Source organism: Polyodon spathula, chromosome 12, assembly GCF_017654505.1.
Source record: "Polyodon spathula isolate WHYD16114869_AA chromosome 12, ASM1765450v1, whole genome shotgun sequence".
Classification (NCBI taxonomy): Eukaryota; Metazoa; Chordata; class Actinopteri; order Acipenseriformes; family Polyodontidae; genus Polyodon; species Polyodon spathula.
Genome location: NC_054545.1, coordinates 14,901,115 through 14,919,158, shown reverse-complemented (window position 1 = coordinate 14,919,158; position 18,044 = coordinate 14,901,115). Strand labels below are relative to the sequence as shown.

Here is an 18,044-nt window from a genome sequence, read left to right as displayed (position 1 = left end):
CGCCACTTTATAATCAAATTGTTCTAGCCCAGGGTGTTGTGATATACTGAAATATCACAACTATGTGGAGTCATAGGGAACACCCTGTTGTACCATCATTCTTAATGAACAAAAGACTGTTTAGATCAGTGGTGCACAGCTCAGGCCATGGAGGGCCGGTGTCCCTCCTAGTTTTTGTTTTAACCATACCCTAAATTGTTAATTAGACCAATTAAGCTTCTAATAAGGTCCAATAAACTACTTTAGAGTGCAGTTGGAATAAAAACCTGCAGGACCACCGGCCCCCCAGGACCGAGTTGTGCACCACTGGTTTAGATAATGGGGACCCCTGTGCTAAAACGGTTTAATCCTGACCCTTCCCTTTCATCTTAACCCTAACCCTAGCAGTACCCACTTGGTTGATATACACAATTACAGTGAGGTTGCATCAAGTATATTACCCAATTTACTGTTAGCTAGGAAAACGTTTTTTTTTAGGGGAACAACAAAAAAATCAAGCTTGAAACACAGTGAGCCAAAAACACTGCACAATTTTATAACTTACTGAAATATATATATTTTCTCAAGCTAAAAGTTAATTGAATTGGCCCCAGTTACTGTACATATTCACTGCTTTCAATTAGGACAAAGGAATGATTTCTAAAAGAACAAGTTAGTTTGTGTCTTTTATATTCAACATGCACATATCAGGACAAACATTTCCTTTATAAAACAAATAAAATGTGTTAACAGTTTAAAAAAAAAAAAAAAACACACACAGTAGGATATAATCAAATCCTGCACTTCATATAAAAGTCTTTGTCAATATCCTTTGTATTGCCTTTAAAGACATGAACACACTTCTTTGATAACTCACTCTGTTCAACACAACTGAAGACCCTGGAAGAAAGCATTCCCAAGTCACATTTAAAAATGTGACTCTTTCTACAGGGGTCTTGCATTCCAACACCTCTGCTGTCCTGTACGGAGGTAAACCGATTCAGGTCTTAACTCCATCCCTCTCCCCACACCCCCAACCATTTGCTGCAAGTATGACGTAAACTTCTCATTCTCTCAGGGTTTCTAACATTTCTTCCAAGCTTTCGTTGTTTATGTCCTGAAAGGAAAGTAAAAAGAAAGTAAATGCAGGATTTTTGACATTTCCATTATACATACTGTTTGTTTAAGCTGACTGTGCAGCTGCAAGGCTTGCTAGCTCAACTCTATGGCAAGGCGAATCATTTCATAAGAAATAACCCTCTTATATGCACAGACCCAGCAAATTGACACCTCTTACATGCACATCTGCACCTACTCAGCCAATTGATAGCCTGGGTGAATTTTGAGATACGAAAATGGAACAGTATGTTTGACATTATTGTGACATTAAATAAGACACAGGACTGGATTGGCACTGTGGCATCTGGGCTACTTGCAACCAGCCAATTGCAGACTGAGATATGAGAGCACATTAACGTCAGGTGTGCAATCATTTAGCCTGATCCCTCAACAGAACGTCCATACAAAGATAATAATTAAACAATAATAATTAAAGTGCAGGAGAAGTGGTAGAAAAAGACTTGCATGAATGGCAGTGAACAAGAGAATGCAAACAGGTAACTACTCCAGGCCTATTCACAGCAGCTGAGGGGTTTGTCCTGCAATGTCCAAACTACAGCAAGCTTACATTTCAATGATAACGTTTCAAATGTAATTTGTAGATGGAGTGAAATCCTTTTATTACAACCACCAAATATTTTTTGAGAGAGCTGGTCATAAATCAAATCTTTAGTTTTGATGTCCTTTATGTTCTGAATACACTCCTCCTACTCCTACCTTTCTTGTTCCTCTATACAGCAATGCCATTCTTACCTCATTTGAGACACAAGTCATCTTTGAAGCCAAATCTGCCCAGTGTTGAGCTGCTGAGTTGTTGCCCAGATCCTTGTAGCACTATGGAAACCGAGCACAAAATGAAAGAATTAGTTCACCCTGACAAGCCTGAACTTTACACTGCAGAGCATTTGATGAGGCCATTCCAGCTGACCTAAAGCTGACCACGAGGGGTTGCTCAACCATGTGAATGACTTGAGAAAGTCCTTGGCAGGCTTTACAATGAGGTCTTGGTCTTGGTCACGTCACCCCGCCCCCATATGGAGAAATAAGGTCAACGGCCATTAAAACAGGCTTCATCAACACTGAACACAAGTTATAAATCTACGAATACCAACAGTTTCTGAAGTTGTATTTTTGACACTTCCATGTAAATCGAACAGGGGTTAATTTTAATAATCTAAACAGTGATGGATCTAAATATCAAAATCCTCAAATTCTTAAACAAGCTGTGGATGTCTTTCTACTATTTCTTATTGAGTTTAATGCCACCTCTGGAGGAAAACACCAGTAGGATTTATATAGACTGAATAGGTGGTGATCAATAATTTAAGCATTGATACCAGAGTAAGCTTTACCATCTGGTAATGCGCAGCTAAACATCACAAGCTGAAGGAAAGACCAAGCCATAGGGTATTAAAGCTATTAGAAAATTGGTACAGTATGTCATAAATGTATTTTAGTATTTGCAGTAGAACTATTTTGGTAGCTGCTGTTTTTTAATCGTTCTGCATGTCTGTTTTTCTAAGGGACTTTATAAATAACACTATGTAACACAAGTTTTGTTCCTGGGAAGTAAGTGTTATTTCCTAATTGCTTATGCCTCAAAAGTATAGAAAATGGCTATTATTCCCCACAAACTTTGCTTTTGTGACCAGGACAGTGATATTTCAAAATATCACTATTTCCACTTCCACTTACTTTGGTATGAATACATGTTAATTTGGACTCATAGTTTGTTTTTTTCTGATTTTATGTGAACGAAAAAACACACATTTGCCCGTTTTCCCATTGGAAATAGTGATATTTTGAAATATCACTGTCCTGGTCACAAAAGCAAAGTTTGTGGGGAATAATAGCCATTTTCTATACTTCTGAGGCATAAGCAATTAGGAAATAACACTTACTACCCAGGAACAAAAAAAAAAAAAAAAAATTGTTACACAGTGTAATTAGACATAGCTACATTTTCTAGTTGAGTGTTCAAATTATGGAATACCTTCTGAAGAGTACTTTAAGAAACTGAAAAATTTTTAAACAGTTTAACAATTTTAACCTTGACACTGTTGTAAAAGGTTTAGGAAATTTATATATATATATATATATATATATATATATATATATATATATATATATATATATATATATATATATATATATATATATTAGTGCCTTGCAAAAGTATTCAGACTCCTGACCAATTCTCTCATATTACTGAATTACAAATGGTACATTGAAATTTTGTTCTGTTCGATATTTTAAAACACTGAAACTCAAAATCAATTATTGTAAGGTGACATCGGTTTTATGTTGCTTGGAACAGTATTCAACCCCTACACGTTAATATTTGGTAGAACCTTTCGCTGCAATAACAGTTTTAAGTCTTTTGGGGTAAGTATGTACCAGCTTTGCACACAGTGTCAGAGTGGTTTTGGCCCATTCTTCTTGGCAGATTTGCTCCAGGTTGTTCAGGTTAGTTGGAAGACGCTTGTGGACTGCAATTTCCAAATAGTGCCACAGATTCTCAATAGGATTAAGATCAGGACTTTGACTGGGCCACTGTAGGACAATCAACTTTTTGTTCTTGAGCCACTCCAATGTTGCTTTGGCCTTGTGCTTGGGATCATTGTCCTGCTGAAAAGTTCATTTCCTCCCAAGCTTCAGTTTTTTAGCGGACTGAAGCAGATTCTCTTGCAGTATTTTCCTGTATTTTGCTTCATCCATTCTTCCTTCAATTGTAACAAGATGCCCAGTCCCTGCTGATGAGAAGCATTCCCACAGCATGATGCTGCCACCACCATACTTCACTGTAGGGATGGTGTGTCTTGAGGCATGGGCAGTGTTAGGTTTGCGCCACACACAGCGCTTTGAGTTTTGGCCAAAAAGCTCTATCATGGTCTCATCTGACCACAAAACCTTTTCCCACATCGCAGCTGGGTCACTCTCATGCTTTCTGGCAAACTCCAGATGTGCTTTCAGATGGTACTTTTTGAGTAACGGCTTCTTTCCTGCCACCCTCCCATACAGGCCAGTGTTATGCAGAGCTCTTGATATGATTTACTGGTGCCCCATTACTCCACTCCCAGCCACTGAACTCTGTAGCTCCTTCAAAGTGATTGTTGGCCTCTCTGTCTCTCACAAGTCTCCTTGTTTGAGCGCTGACTTTTGAGGGACGGTCTTTTCTTGGTAGTGCCTGGGTGGTGTGATGCAGATTCCACATCCTGATTATCGATGCAACTATGCTCACTGGGATATCCAAACACTTGGATATTATTTTGTACCCTTTCCCTAATCTATGCATTTGTATTACTTTATCTCTAACGTCTGTAGAATGCTCTTTGGTCTTCATTTTCCTTTAGATTCACAGCCTTACCAATGATCTTTCAACAGTGGGGTTTTTATCCAGAAAATGTGACAGCAACTTTAATGGTTCACAGGTGGAGGCCAATGGTAAGGTAACTGTGTCCTCGTTAGGGCAATTTCTTTCATCCGTGCAAACTGGGAGCTTCCACAGCACAGGGGTTGAATACTTATGCAAGCAAGATATTTCAGTTTTTTATTTTTCTTAAAAATATTTCCCAACATAAAACCAATGTCACCTTACAATAATTGATTCTGAGTTTCAGTGTGTAAAAATAAAATATCAAACAGAACGAACCATTTGTAATTCGGTAATATGAGAGAATTGGTCAGGGGTCTGAATATTTTTTCAAGGCACTGTGTAAAAGGTACCAAAACTTTACTTGTCAAGCACCAGCTTCTTTACAATGAAGGAAACTGTCTTTCTGTCTAAAATAAATGTAAGCGTGTGTGTGTGTGTATGAAATGGGCTTCATTTCTTTAGGCAGAACATAATATGTCCTGTTTTTAATCAAAAGTCTCAAAAGACAAAGCCAAATATTAAACCATGCTACAATAAACAGGAGGGTATCTGTTTTAAATTTAAAAAGTGACCCATTTCACTCTTCTTACCAACTTAAAGTACACCGAGGGGCATCTTTTCAGCACATAGGAATCACCCTGCCATTACACCTTCTGGAAGCTGACAAAACAGCCCGCAATGACATACAAGCTACATGCACAAGATTTATGTGAAAACTACTAAAATAAATTAAATACATTTATCCAAAAGTTTAATTACTACATTTTCCATTTACCGACTTGAATTACATTAAAGATCTTAAAAGTAACTTCTCTGGCACATTTCACAAGCATGACAAATCAGAGTAAGAAATAAATAAATAAAAAATGGAGCTGTTTCTCATGGGTAATGGTTTCAAAGGATTACTTGTGGCTGCTGAGAGGAATGTGTATTAACCATCAAACACACCTTTTCATGAACTTTAAGAAATGTTGGAAAAACTAATTATGCCAAACCTGTCAGACATACTAAAACTGATTTTATCACCTGAGATGATAACAGTAGACTCCCTCCTTCTTAACCCAAACAACTCTATCAAAGTCAGCACCTTAACCAGTCTTGAGTATGAGATTTTATATACTGATGAGAAGAGCACAAGGAGACACCCGCATTACCCTCTTACTGAGGTGCAGACTAACACAATAACTCAAACAAGTTGTGAGGTTTTGGTGATATAATATGAGCATGGAATTTATTATTAAGTGTGCTAGTCTCGAACTTTCCGTTTGAATCTTCTCAATGTTAAAACTTTAGGATTAAATATGTTTAAACTTTTAAAATTACTGGGAATGTTTGTTACCGATCAGAAAAGCCATTGTAAGATGCCTTCCATCACTATTTAATAAATTATTACAACATGCATTTGTTTCAGACTATGTGTAAAGCATTTAACTGTATATGTGAATTAATTTAAGCGAAATGTTGATTTGGGAATCAAAATAATTTAGAATGAATCTGTTTTTACTTGTGTTTCAACTGGCAATGATTTTTACAGTAAGGAGACACGCACAACATTTCCAGATAATGGCAATGATGGAATGGATCCAGTGTGCAATGGCCTTTAGTCTCAGAACTGTTGTAATACCTAAGCAGGGTTGTCTGCACACATCAACAAAGTAACTACATTACCTTTGCAATGTACAGCCTTGCAGTTTTAGAATAACCTGGGCTCAGCTCTTCAGTCTGCAAGAAAATAAGGAAAACATTAACAGCTTGTTTGCTTCTCCAAATACAGTCAATAAAGTGGGGGCATTATATATTTTTTTCCAACTTCAAGAGGATAGTCAGGCCAGCAATACTAAATGTTTATTGGTATAGTAACTGCATACTGTTGTCAATTATGTATAATCTAAGGCTGTCATTCTATCAGGAGTTTCTGGTGACATATAAAACATGAGAGAGCTGGCTTTGACTCTAATTTGTGTGGAAAAAAAAAAATCATAATTGCAATGTTTCAAACATTATTAAATTATCACCTGAACTATGTATAAATCTATATATCTATTCATAACGCTATATACAGTGCCTATAGGAAGTATTCACCCCCCCTTGGATGTTTTCAGTGTTTGTTGTGTTACAACCTGAAATCTTGATGCATTTAAGTGGGATTTTTTTCCCTTTGATTTACACAACCTACTCAACACTTTGAAGAGGCAAGATAATTTTTATTGTGAAACAACAGTTAATGGAAAAAAGAAAAAAAAAAAACTGAAATGTCTTGGTTAGAGAGGTATTCACCCCCAAGGCAATACTTGGTAGAACCACCTTTGGCAGATTTGTGGAGTACCTCAGCGACTGTTGACACATGGACAATTTCTCCCATCTCAGCCACGGAACGCTGAGATGTCAGACTTGTCATTGGCCTCTTGGTGGCTTCTCTGAAAAATGCCCTTTTTACCCGGCTGCTCACTTTGGGAGGACGGTCTGCTCTAAGCAGATTCTGGGTGGTGTCGTATACCTTCTACTTCTTAATGATCGACTTGATTGTGCTCCAAGGGATATTCAATGTCTTTCATATGTTTTTATACCCCTATCCTGATGCCTTTCCACAACTTTATCCCGGAGTTGTTTTGAAAGCTCCTTGGCCTTCATATGGTAGTATCTTTGCTTTTAATGCTCTACCCAACTGTAGGACCTTAGAGAGACAGGTGTATGTAATCTGAAAACATGTGAACCACTTTTATTGCACACAGGTGGACTCCATTTAACTTACTGTGTGAATTCTGAAGGGCATTGGTTATATATGAGCTTATTTAGGAGTGTCACAGCAAAGGAGGTACCTTACCTAAATGAAGACACTTCAGGGTTTTATTTTTAAGTAATTAGTTTTCACACACACACACACACACAACCCCCCCACCCCTCAATTTTTTTACACATTGAAAGTGTTGAGTAGGTTGTGTAAATCAAAAAGGGAAAAAAATCCCACTTAAATGCATCAAGATTTCAGGTTGTAACACAACAAACACTCAGAACGTCCAAAGGGGTGACTACTTCCTGTAATTACAAGCTGTTTGTGTTCAATCCTATAATGAAAGAGCTAGTGAAGCCACGACCATGCTGCTTTACAGCTGGTTCTGAGATATAAAGGGGAGCACTGTATAAGTGCAACTCTCTAAAAAAAAGGCAAGATTCCCAACAAAACTTACCAATTGTAACAATTCCTAAAAAAAAAAAAAATCTAGTTTTTAAAATGACAAATGCAATGAATAATTTAATATAGTTTCCACCTGACTAAGAGAAACCAAAAAAAACAAACAAAAAAACATGGGGAATCCATGCAGCATACAAACGAGCAGAACAATACCTTGAGGAAGTTCTGCAGGGCCTCGTGGACTGTGGCAGTGGGAGGGGTCTCATACATTGCTGACGCAGCCTTTCTCTCCAGCCAGCCCAGATTGGACACCTGCACAAGGGAAACAGTTAGTGCAGGTATTGATCAATACAGTGTCTATGTGTATCCGCTCGATTTGTTTGTGTTAGCTGCATACTTTAAAATAACAAAACAATACCCTAAAGTTAAAAGAAATGGTCAAATAAGTTACCTTTTCTTTGGTAAAATCTGACCAACACATCAGAAGGCCAGACAAGTAAAGCAGATCATTTTTATTATCATGACACAAATGCAGTAAGAACCACCAGAAGCCTGGCATCAATATTTTGAAGATCTGAACAAGCTGCTGTTCTGTCTGCCAGTGATCCTAATGTCTGACGTCTTAATACCGTCAGACCTCATACAGCTCTTAAATGGTTCTCTGCAAGATTATATCAAGCTGCTCACTCTCTTAAAGCAATATTGCTTGAGTGGCTAGAACCCTTGTTCAATGCAAATAAAGAGGCCACACCCTTTATATTTTCATAACAATAAACAGGCAGGTATCAAAACAGACAAATATAACATACTTGTTAAAAGAAGTGGTAGAAATCCTCTTGTGCACTTTCATTCACTATGTAGATCTCACATGAATGGTTTTGGAAGAAGCACATGTGACAGTAAATGCCGATCTTCATTTAAAAAAAGCATATCTGGTACTTGGAAGTAAGGTAGCTTTCTTTAGCCTAGTATGGTAACAGGCAAGGTTGGAGTCAATTCCTGTTTTTCTATTCCAATTCCATTTAAAAATAAATTCCCAATTCCAATTTCAGTTGCCATTCCCCTTTGATCCATTGATCAAAATTGCAATTAGCAGTATGCTGTTAAAATGACCCTCTCACTGTCAGTCAATGAAATTGGCTTCCAGTGAAAGCAGTTAAAACAATCAGTTATTATGCCACTAAAATATTAATTCCAATTCCTTCGAAAATAAATTGGAATTAAAAAATATTAAATACCAGATATTATTTCTCAAATGGAAATACAGTTTTCCTGAACATGCAAGACCTGTATGGCAAATGGAAGTGCACAACAGGTACCATTTAAGAAGCTGTAACTACTTAAAGTATAGACATACTTAAAATGGAAGACAGAGGTTTGTCTACTTGGCTTAGTTTCTAACAGTTTTATGGATGGATGTTATGTATGCATTACAATTATTAAAACAGAAAATATAAACCACAAGGAGAAACTTGTTTTTGCTTTTTTAAAAGCCATGTCATTAAATGTGATCTGTTTGTGCGATTTGCTCTGGGAGTGCTCGGATTATCTTCAATCTACACACAACTCCTTGCAGATGTACGAAACTGAGGAACAAGGCACGATTACTACGATCAACTTTGTGAACACAAAGTTCAAATCTATTTGGAAAGCAACAAAACCTAATGATCATGTAATATCTTTCACCAGATTGTTGCCTTTGTTTATTTGCTTGTCCGGTGCTGGCAGCACGTTTGCCTGGACACCACAGAGGAGCAGAGATTACTGTTCTGTCCTGCAGCGCCCCCAATCAGCTGCTCCTCTCAGGCAGGTTTAATCAATTTCACAGAAATTTGCCCATTAGAAGTCTTTGATTTTGTACTCTCACTCTACCTCTGGGCCCAGCACTTCAAGCATCCTCCCAGTGCTACTGAAACATTACTCACAGGCAGTTATATCAACAACGAGAGAGGGAAGAATTATTATTATTATTAAAATATCAAGCATAAATAAATACTATAAAAAGACAATAGCTTGTGAGAAAACCAAGCTGCTTGATTCAAGTACCTGATCAAACATTTATGCACATATAAATTGCACATTACATTTTTCAGCCATTCCTAACAACTAGTGCCTTCTTTCTGGATAAAACAAGGCAGAGGAATGCAGTGGATTAAAAACCAATAGTCCTTTATGAGCAGTATGTAATTAGAATAACGCAATTATTCATTTTAATAAAAACAGAATGATAAAACAGGTTTCTGCTTGAAATCTTGTGTTGTATCAATTTTCTGCCACTCACAAGGACCTTGTATAACTTATTTGGTCATGGTCTTAGTTTAAAATCAAGGCAGTTGCAGAGTTCACCATGAAATTGAAAGATGGACCGACATAATCTGTGCACAAGGGTCTGCATGTTTTGAGTGAGGGGATACATACAGCACTGGAAAGACACAGTAGTTACTCATTCATTCTTTTGATAAAGCTTTAAATACTAAAAACAGTAAAGGGGGGAAATGAATGCACAGACACGACTGTAGTTACAACATATCTCTTCAAAACATAAATACCTAAACGTAATAGTCTAAATGTATCTAGCATTTGCTGTGTTTATTCATCTACACATGCCTCACAATTAAAACACAAGAGAACCATCTTCAGGGCTTCTCACAAATTGATTGAAACAAAACACACCCCTGTGATTCCTCCTAAGACAACAAAAAACACCACTATTTGTTTTGAGCAGTCTGCAATCAGGTTGTTCAATAACATATTTCTTCATATTGTGATTCAAAACCGCCTGTCTGGGTTAGAGATCATCTGACTTCTTGTATAAACAAAGCCTCCCCACAGTCATTGCTGCCCGGATTGTGCTATCACATTTTATATCTGGAAACATTTAAAGGACTTTAAACAGGGTCTGTAAAAACAGTGCTTCTGTGATTATGGTACCTGTTGAATGTTGTATCAGTCTTGGACTTAAAGGTGCTTAACTGAGAAGAATTAGCATCTGTCATACAATCAGAATCGTCAAATACAATTCAAGTTCTTACCACAGTGACAAGAGACCAGATATATATCTACAAAGGAGGCCTGTTACTAACATTTGGCATTTGAGTGATTGAAGACATAGTATGTATAACATTTATTTTAGTATTTCTAAATTGATCACTTTAGTAAACTGCAAATGTAAAAACATCACAACTTTGGAGCGGGATGTTAATAAAAAATAAATAAAATAAAAAGGTTTCTGCTATTCACAACTGCTGGCTGACACTGCAGCTCAGGAAAAAAAAAAAAAATTTATAGTTATTTTATATTTTATATATATATATAATATATATATATATATATATATATATATATATATATATATATATATATATATACCGGATTCTAGGTATGGGCATCTCCATCTTCTCCAGGGATATGCTTGCTTAGCAAGGACTAAAATTAAACAGATTACTAAGGTTTCACATGTTTTCCTAGTATTAGGAGTTGTGCATGACAGTGCTCTGATTGAGTGAACAGCACAGCTATCAATGCAAGGTTAGTGCGGTTAGAGCACTTGGTTCCATTTCACTGGATTTGCTTTGTTGGTAGTTGTGACCTGCAGTTACTCTAAACTTCTGTCCCATAATTGCTCCCATATTAAAACAATAAAAGAGACGTACGGTACCATAGCATCCAACTGCTGGTAACTGAATTTCTATCCAAACCACAGTAGTAATAATAGGTTTTCAATACACTTTTTACACTTTCAATAAACAGTTGAAGGCTTTTTTTTGGGGGGGGGGTGGGGGGGGGGATTTTTTTTAAAGCACGCTGGAGTCCCTTTTTTGTTTAATCCATTTTACTATGGAAACAACTGGGTGCTGCCATTATTTCCAGAATTGCATTCGCCGTCGTGACACAATCTCTACAATGTATTTGAAAAGCCAACTATCTTAACCAGGATTTTATACTAAAAGTGTGGCATCTGGAAGATATTGTGGCTGAGGAGAGGCCTACAGACAAGACAACACATACTTGCATTGATGACTTCAAGGTCACAGAAAATAGGTCAGTATTTACTGGTATTTCAAACTAGTCAAGGGTCCACTTGTATATCAATCAGCAGGAAGAGCATTCCAAATACTAGCAGTGAAGTCCGTGGATCCCTGAGGGTAAGGGTACCAAAGATGCCCACCTTCCCCACCCCCTCACACAGACACAATACCTATAACCTCTTTATCTTACATCATAGCACCACCTTCCGAGCAGATAGTAGCACATTGGGTCATTGGGCTTCAAGGAGATTGCCTTATCGATGTGTTCCTGTATAAAATGACAAAACACAGTTACAGGTCACAAAAAGGTCATCTGGAAAACAGAGGCAACCATGATGAATAGAAGACAGTACAAAGATAAGACTCATAGAAAGGACCCCTTTCAACCATTAAAACAGAGCTTTAAAAATGTTCCATGCCACATGTATTTCTGACATATCTGAGAAGGTTCTAGGTTGATAAAGCTCATGCTGAAAATACATTGGTGCTTCTATTCAGACATACCTACAGTATAGCATATTGCACTCAAATCCTTCTGTTAAGTTGGTTGTAGCTAACAAGATAATTCCATAAATGACCTGTTTTACACTTGCATTAGCTACATCTCAAATGTGCAGCTCTGAAAGAAATCCATGTTATAACAATGTATTTTTAAACCTGATATTTGGCACTAGATTAAAGATTATAATAAGTTATACTCCTTATTCTCAGGAAATTTGTAACGCTTGCCCTTCCTGATGGCATTTCAGCATAGCAGTGTCGTCTAGGACAAAGCATGTTACTGGCTGCAAAATTTTCAGTCAATAGGGGAATCAGCGGGTTGTTAATAACAGGAAAGAAGCCATTGAAGAGTTGGGGACCCTTCAGGTGAAACGATCAAGCACGTGCAACACAACTGAAAGCATGGCCTGCAAACAGATATTTCTTTAACCAATGTTTTAAAATTAAATATGTTTAGTATAACAATTTTTTTTCAAAACATTTCAGACCGGAATAATGAATAATAATGAATTTTGTTAGCTACAATCATGGCAATGCCAAGGGTGGCTGCTTAGCTCACAGTGACAAAACAGCTTTAAGAAAGCATGTGAGCTTGTGTGCCTGTAGCTGAAAATACCTTTAAAATGTAAAGCTGGAGAGCTAATCAGGCTTGGTTCTGTGCTGTGAATGGTAATGCTGAGGAATGTGATGAACAGTCACTGTGGCATCGATTCGTGTACATTAAAAGACCGTGGAACACTTCAGCTTTAACAGCCATGTTAGTCTGGGTACCTTCAGAAATAATGCAGCAGAACAGCAAGAGCACAGTCCTAGAAATTATATTGGACAGCTATGCCTGTTCTGGCTTTTACAAACAAACTTCAGCCAACAATATCTTGTTATAATTATTGCACTTCTTTTGCACACAAAGCAGTCATTCGCTTTAGCCAATTAACCTTTCTTTTTCCAAATTTAACTGTTTGATATTTTTGTTTGCTTTGGATATTGTTGAATGGATTTGGCCTTTTATTTTTAATCTTGTATTTTTCCCCCCAAATTTGAAATTCCCAATTGTGTGACCTCAACACTGCAACTAACATATTGAAATCAAGTCGACAGAAGATCAATAGTGATCTCTCTTCCCACTCCCCAGCTGTTTGCCTCTTTTCAAACAGCGAACATATGCAACGGATGTTGCCATGCTTCTTAAACCTGGAGGTGAGCGTTCAGCTTTGCTGGTTGCCACCCTACCTCATCTGGCGCCTGGCCAGTAAGGGTTGTTGTGTCAAAGCAAGGCAAGCAAAACAGACATTTTATCTCCAGTGAAACACACTGCCAGAATAGCACCAAACCACTACAGTCAACAAATGGGAAGGAATGGAGGAAAACAACAACCTGAAACAAACTGATAGGAGGAGGACTAGTAATACATATGTAGCGCTACCGCAACTGCACTCCCATCCATCTGAAACTGCACACTTAATTGTGTTTTTAAATTTAGATAGCTGAATACAAACAACTGACATTCCTAGATTTAAAACCCACAAACACATGGCTGTAGCATGCGATTTGTCGACTACCAGTTTTTGAGGTCAACTATTCGGTGCTACCCCTACATACAGAAAATAACTTATTTTAAAACAATTTGTATTTACCTTAAAAATGTAGCCACTCTTGAGGCGTCCATGCATGCTCTCGTAGTGAGATGCGAGGCCCATCAAAACCGCAAACCTGGAGGGAGGGGGGGGGGGGGGGAGACACTGGTTTAATGGATCATTTCCTGATATGTTAACATAATGGGAGATACTGAGGTAAAAACTCATGTTTCCAAGCAGAAACCACGGTAAGCGAAGGACATAAAGCACAATATTGAAATAGATTTTTGTCAAGATGCTATCATCTCAAGCAAAGATGATGAAGCTGTTCTCTCACACACTGCTTCTGTTGTAAAACGCTCTGTCCCTGTGAGGGAAGGTGCAAGTAGATCCAATAGTATTGAGCATAATGTTCTCTTAAAGAGTTTATACCCAAATTGTCAAATACATTTTTGTTTTTTACATGATAAAAATACAGAAATACAGTGGTGTTTGAGAGGGAAATTAAGAGGTATTGGGTGGAGAATTAATGAAACTCCACCCAGTTGTTAGAAATGATTGAAAAAAAAAAAAAAAAAAAAAAAAAAAAACGACTATCCCAAACATAGCGAGTTGTGCTTTTGTAGATAATTTACACTTGGTTAATAGAACCCTGTATCGAAGAAAATTTGTTTTTTTTGTTTTGCTTTTTAAATAAAACAGGCATATTCATTTAGATCTAAGAACTCCCATCATTTCAAATAATTCAAATTTACCCCTGCTGCTAATCTGCCCTGCATGTTTTTTTTTTTTTTTTTTAATTTCCCAGCAGAATGTATTAATTCCCACAACCTTGTTTTTCTATTCAAAAGTAGACCACATGAATTACATCAGAACTTTACATCTTTAACTCTAATGTATGTGCACATAGCCTACCAACTGTACTGAGGGGTGGAGCTGTAGTTATACAAGTTAGATTCAATAAACAGTACTGTTTTTCCAGGGGTGACAGACTGTGGGCTCAGTTGTTTGTTAGTGCTCCTGTAATTGCAAAAGTTAAAGCAACAAACCGCAAGATGTGATATCTTTGATGAACAAATACAAAGCCTTTTTTTGAATGTGTTTTGAGCGAAGTCTCATTTCAACTCTGAAGCCCATTTAATTTGCACTACTCTACCATATCTTATCTCTACTGTCCACTTTATTCAAACAACCAGGAGTAGTGACAGGCTGTTATAAACAGTGTGCACTTAACTAAAGGCAAGATTAATTCCAAATCTGGGTTGACTTCTCAGGGAATCTGAGAACTGGCAAGCACACAAGGTCAAGACAATCCATGAAGCATCACAGTTAAGACCCATTGATCTGTCTCCTGGAGGGCCACTCCACTCTATGTTCAGCAGTTAAAATGACATAATTAAACTACTTCAGGGTCTTGATGGATGTTTAATTGGTTCAATTTTACGATTTAGAACAGACCAGGAGTGGAAAAAGGACCAACTTTGGCCACTCCTGCATTAAAGAAACAAGGTCATTTAAAGGGTCTCTAAACCTGAGCTTGACTCACAATCAATATTCAACTACTGCACAGTGTACGGCCTTATGAACAGAGAAGGATATTACAGAATTCTGTTAAAAATAAAATAAAGCGACGTGCTGAGAGGCACAGTGCTCGCTCAGTGTGTACCAGGAGGTTTATGACCCTGGTCAAACCACAAGATTCCAGATGGCCACAGTTTGGTAACAATAACTTCCCCACAGTGGTGAAGGAGTTGCTTTTCTCTATGTAATTACACAGTACAACAGAGTGTAGTGAAAGCAGGAGTCGGTGAGTCTGCCTTAATTCTCATTGCAGGGATCACATAGCACCACAGAACCCATTAGATTGAGGTCTGTACTTTGGCTGACTCTGCATCAGAGCAGCCCCCCCCCCCCGGGCTGCTAGGAGGTAAGACATATGGCTCGCAGTGGCCCAGCATCTCCAAGGTAGCAGTTGTCCATACTGCCAATGAAAACAACCCCCCCTTCTTTTCCTGGGCAAAGTCTTTCTGAATCACAGAAGTCAGAGATCTGCCACTGTGGAGTGCCAACAATTACAATGATTGGAAAAAAAAAAAAAAGAGAGATGACTTTTACATAAATAAACGTACGTGCGCAGCATGCCACCTGCAATGTTCCTTCAAGGACACGCACGCCGAAATGGAATACATGCATCAATTTACATTATTTATTACATAGTATGTACAATTCTACAAAGGGGATCAGAAGGCATAGCTAAATGCTAGCGTAATACAAAAGGTATTATGCCTACTAGTCTCTATTTACTGCATTTTGTCTTTTTTTTAAATTTAAGTCGCCGCCCATTTAAATTTTTTTTATTGCCCAATTTGAAATGCCCAATTATTAGTCAGGCTCGGCTCACCGCTACCACCCCTGCGCTGACTCTGGAGCGACAAAGATCAACACACGCAGTCCCCCGAATCGTGTGCCGTCAGCCGACCGCTTCTTTACACACTGCAGATTCACCATGCACCCACCCAGGAGCTACAGCATCAGAGGACAACGCAGCTCCCAGGCAGCTAACAAGCAAGCCCGCAGGCGCCCAGACAGACTACAGGGGTCGCTGGTGCGCGGTGAACTGAGGACACCCTGGCTGACCTAAGCCCTCCCTATTCTATTTAAAAGCACAAACTCAAGGGGCTCTTGAGTGGCACATCAAGCAAAGGCGTTCCACGTGGATGTGCCCTATAGCCTGGGGATCGCAGGTTCGAGTCCAGGCTATGTCACAGCCGACTGTGACCGGGAGTTCCTAGGGGACAGCGCACAATTGGCAGAGCGCTGCCTGTGTAGGGAGGGCTTAGGACCCCTGTAGTGTATAGGGCGCCCATGGTTCTGCAGTGGAGCCTCCAGATCTGTGTTGTCCTCTGGCACTATAGGTCTGACAGCCTCGCTGTGGATCCACAGCCCGAGTGGGCGGGAGGGTTTGCGAGTGGTGAGCCGAGGATACAGATAATAATTGGGCATACCAAACTGGGGAGAAAAACCAGGGTAAAAAATTGGTGAGGACTAAATTTAAAAAAAAAAAAAAAAAAAAAAAAAAAAAAAAAAGCATAAACTAATTTAAAGTTACACATTGTGCTTCCATATTTAAAAATGTACTTTGTTCCAGGTTATAACAGAACAGAAGCTCATACGTTGACCCTGTCCTGCAATACATTTTTATAAGAAGCTCCAAATCAGATATTCAACAGAAGCATAAAGGAAATGCTGTCAATTATGTTTAAGGAAACCTTTTGGCATGGTTTAATCTAATGCAGTTTCCTGTAACTCTTTTTCTTTTTTTTTAATTTTGTGTGTTTTAAAACTAAAAGTCAAAGGATAAAACATATGTCCAGCTCACAAATGCAATACAATTAATTACCTACAACAAATGAACCCTTTTTTATATTTAAAAAAAAAAAACAAATCAGGCCACTATGTTGCGGCAGTGGGCCTCAAAGCTAGATCATCTTTTATTTTCATTCACACATTTTATGTTGCTATTAAAATAAAGTTAATACATCCAATGACAAATGTTACAAATTACATTTTAAGTATGCCCACTGAAAAAACAAAAAAAGGTACAAGATGATATTTGGGTTTAAAACATAAAAAAGGCCTGAAACAGAACAATGGTTAACTGGTGTTGATGTATCAGTCAAATGCAATAGGCTACGTGATGCATTTTGAAATACATAATTAATCACAATCAAACGGCTGCGTTCCAAACCCCCAAATGCATGGGAAAGTTTGCCATATCTGTAACTGCAAAAACAAAACCGAACTGAAACAAGTTAACAAATCGCTTCAGAACCTATATCAGTACATATAACTTCATTGGATTTTAGTGCAGGGTAGAAGTACAGAAAACGCAATTTCACGGTGCAGAATGAATTTCATGGTCCAGAATGAATTTCATGGTCCGTGTCACGTTTTTCATGGTTGTAAAATGGGTAGGGCCCTACTTATAACTTTAAAGTCTGTTTCAAAGCTCTATTCATAATGTCCGCTCTAGTGTTCTGGGGTTTGAGATCAGTCCTCTAATTAGTGGTTCCCAACCCTGGTCCCGAGGACCCCCTGAGTCTGCTGGTTTTCAGCCGAGCTCTCAATTAACTTGACCCTTAACTGAATATGCTTAAATTAGACCTTTTTAAATAGTTTTCAGGTCTTAAACAGTTGCATAGTTCAAGTTACTTATAAAATATTATAGCTAACTTGAAATCTGCATTTGTTTAGGAACAGAAAACAATTACAAAAGTCTAATTAAACAAAACCAGTTCAATTAAGGGTCTAATTAAGTAATTGAGAGCACAGCT

The 18,044-nt window shown here is 38.0% G+C and overlaps 1 protein-coding gene across 1 annotated transcript in view; it reads right to left on the bottom strand.

Annotated features, from left to right (window-relative positions):
- Positions 1 to 255: 255 nt before the first annotated feature.
- The window catches only part of rmdn3 (regulator of microtubule dynamics 3), a 61,127-nt gene continuing 43,338 nt past the window's right edge, over positions 256 to 18,044 (bottom strand). The window contains exons 8-13 of the mRNA XM_041266646.1: positions 13,771 to 13,846; positions 11,826 to 11,903; positions 7,821 to 7,919; positions 6,143 to 6,196; positions 1,852 to 1,932; positions 256 to 1,096 (exon numbers count right to left, since the gene is read on the bottom strand). Coding sequence (XP_041122580.1) covers positions 1,046 to 1,096; positions 1,852 to 1,932; positions 6,143 to 6,196; positions 7,821 to 7,919; positions 11,826 to 11,903; positions 13,771 to 13,846 — 439 coding nt within the window. The 3' untranslated portion in view covers positions 256 to 1,045. The remainder of the gene's footprint in view (positions 1,097 to 1,851; positions 1,933 to 6,142; positions 6,197 to 7,820; positions 7,920 to 11,825; positions 11,904 to 13,770; positions 13,847 to 18,044) is intronic.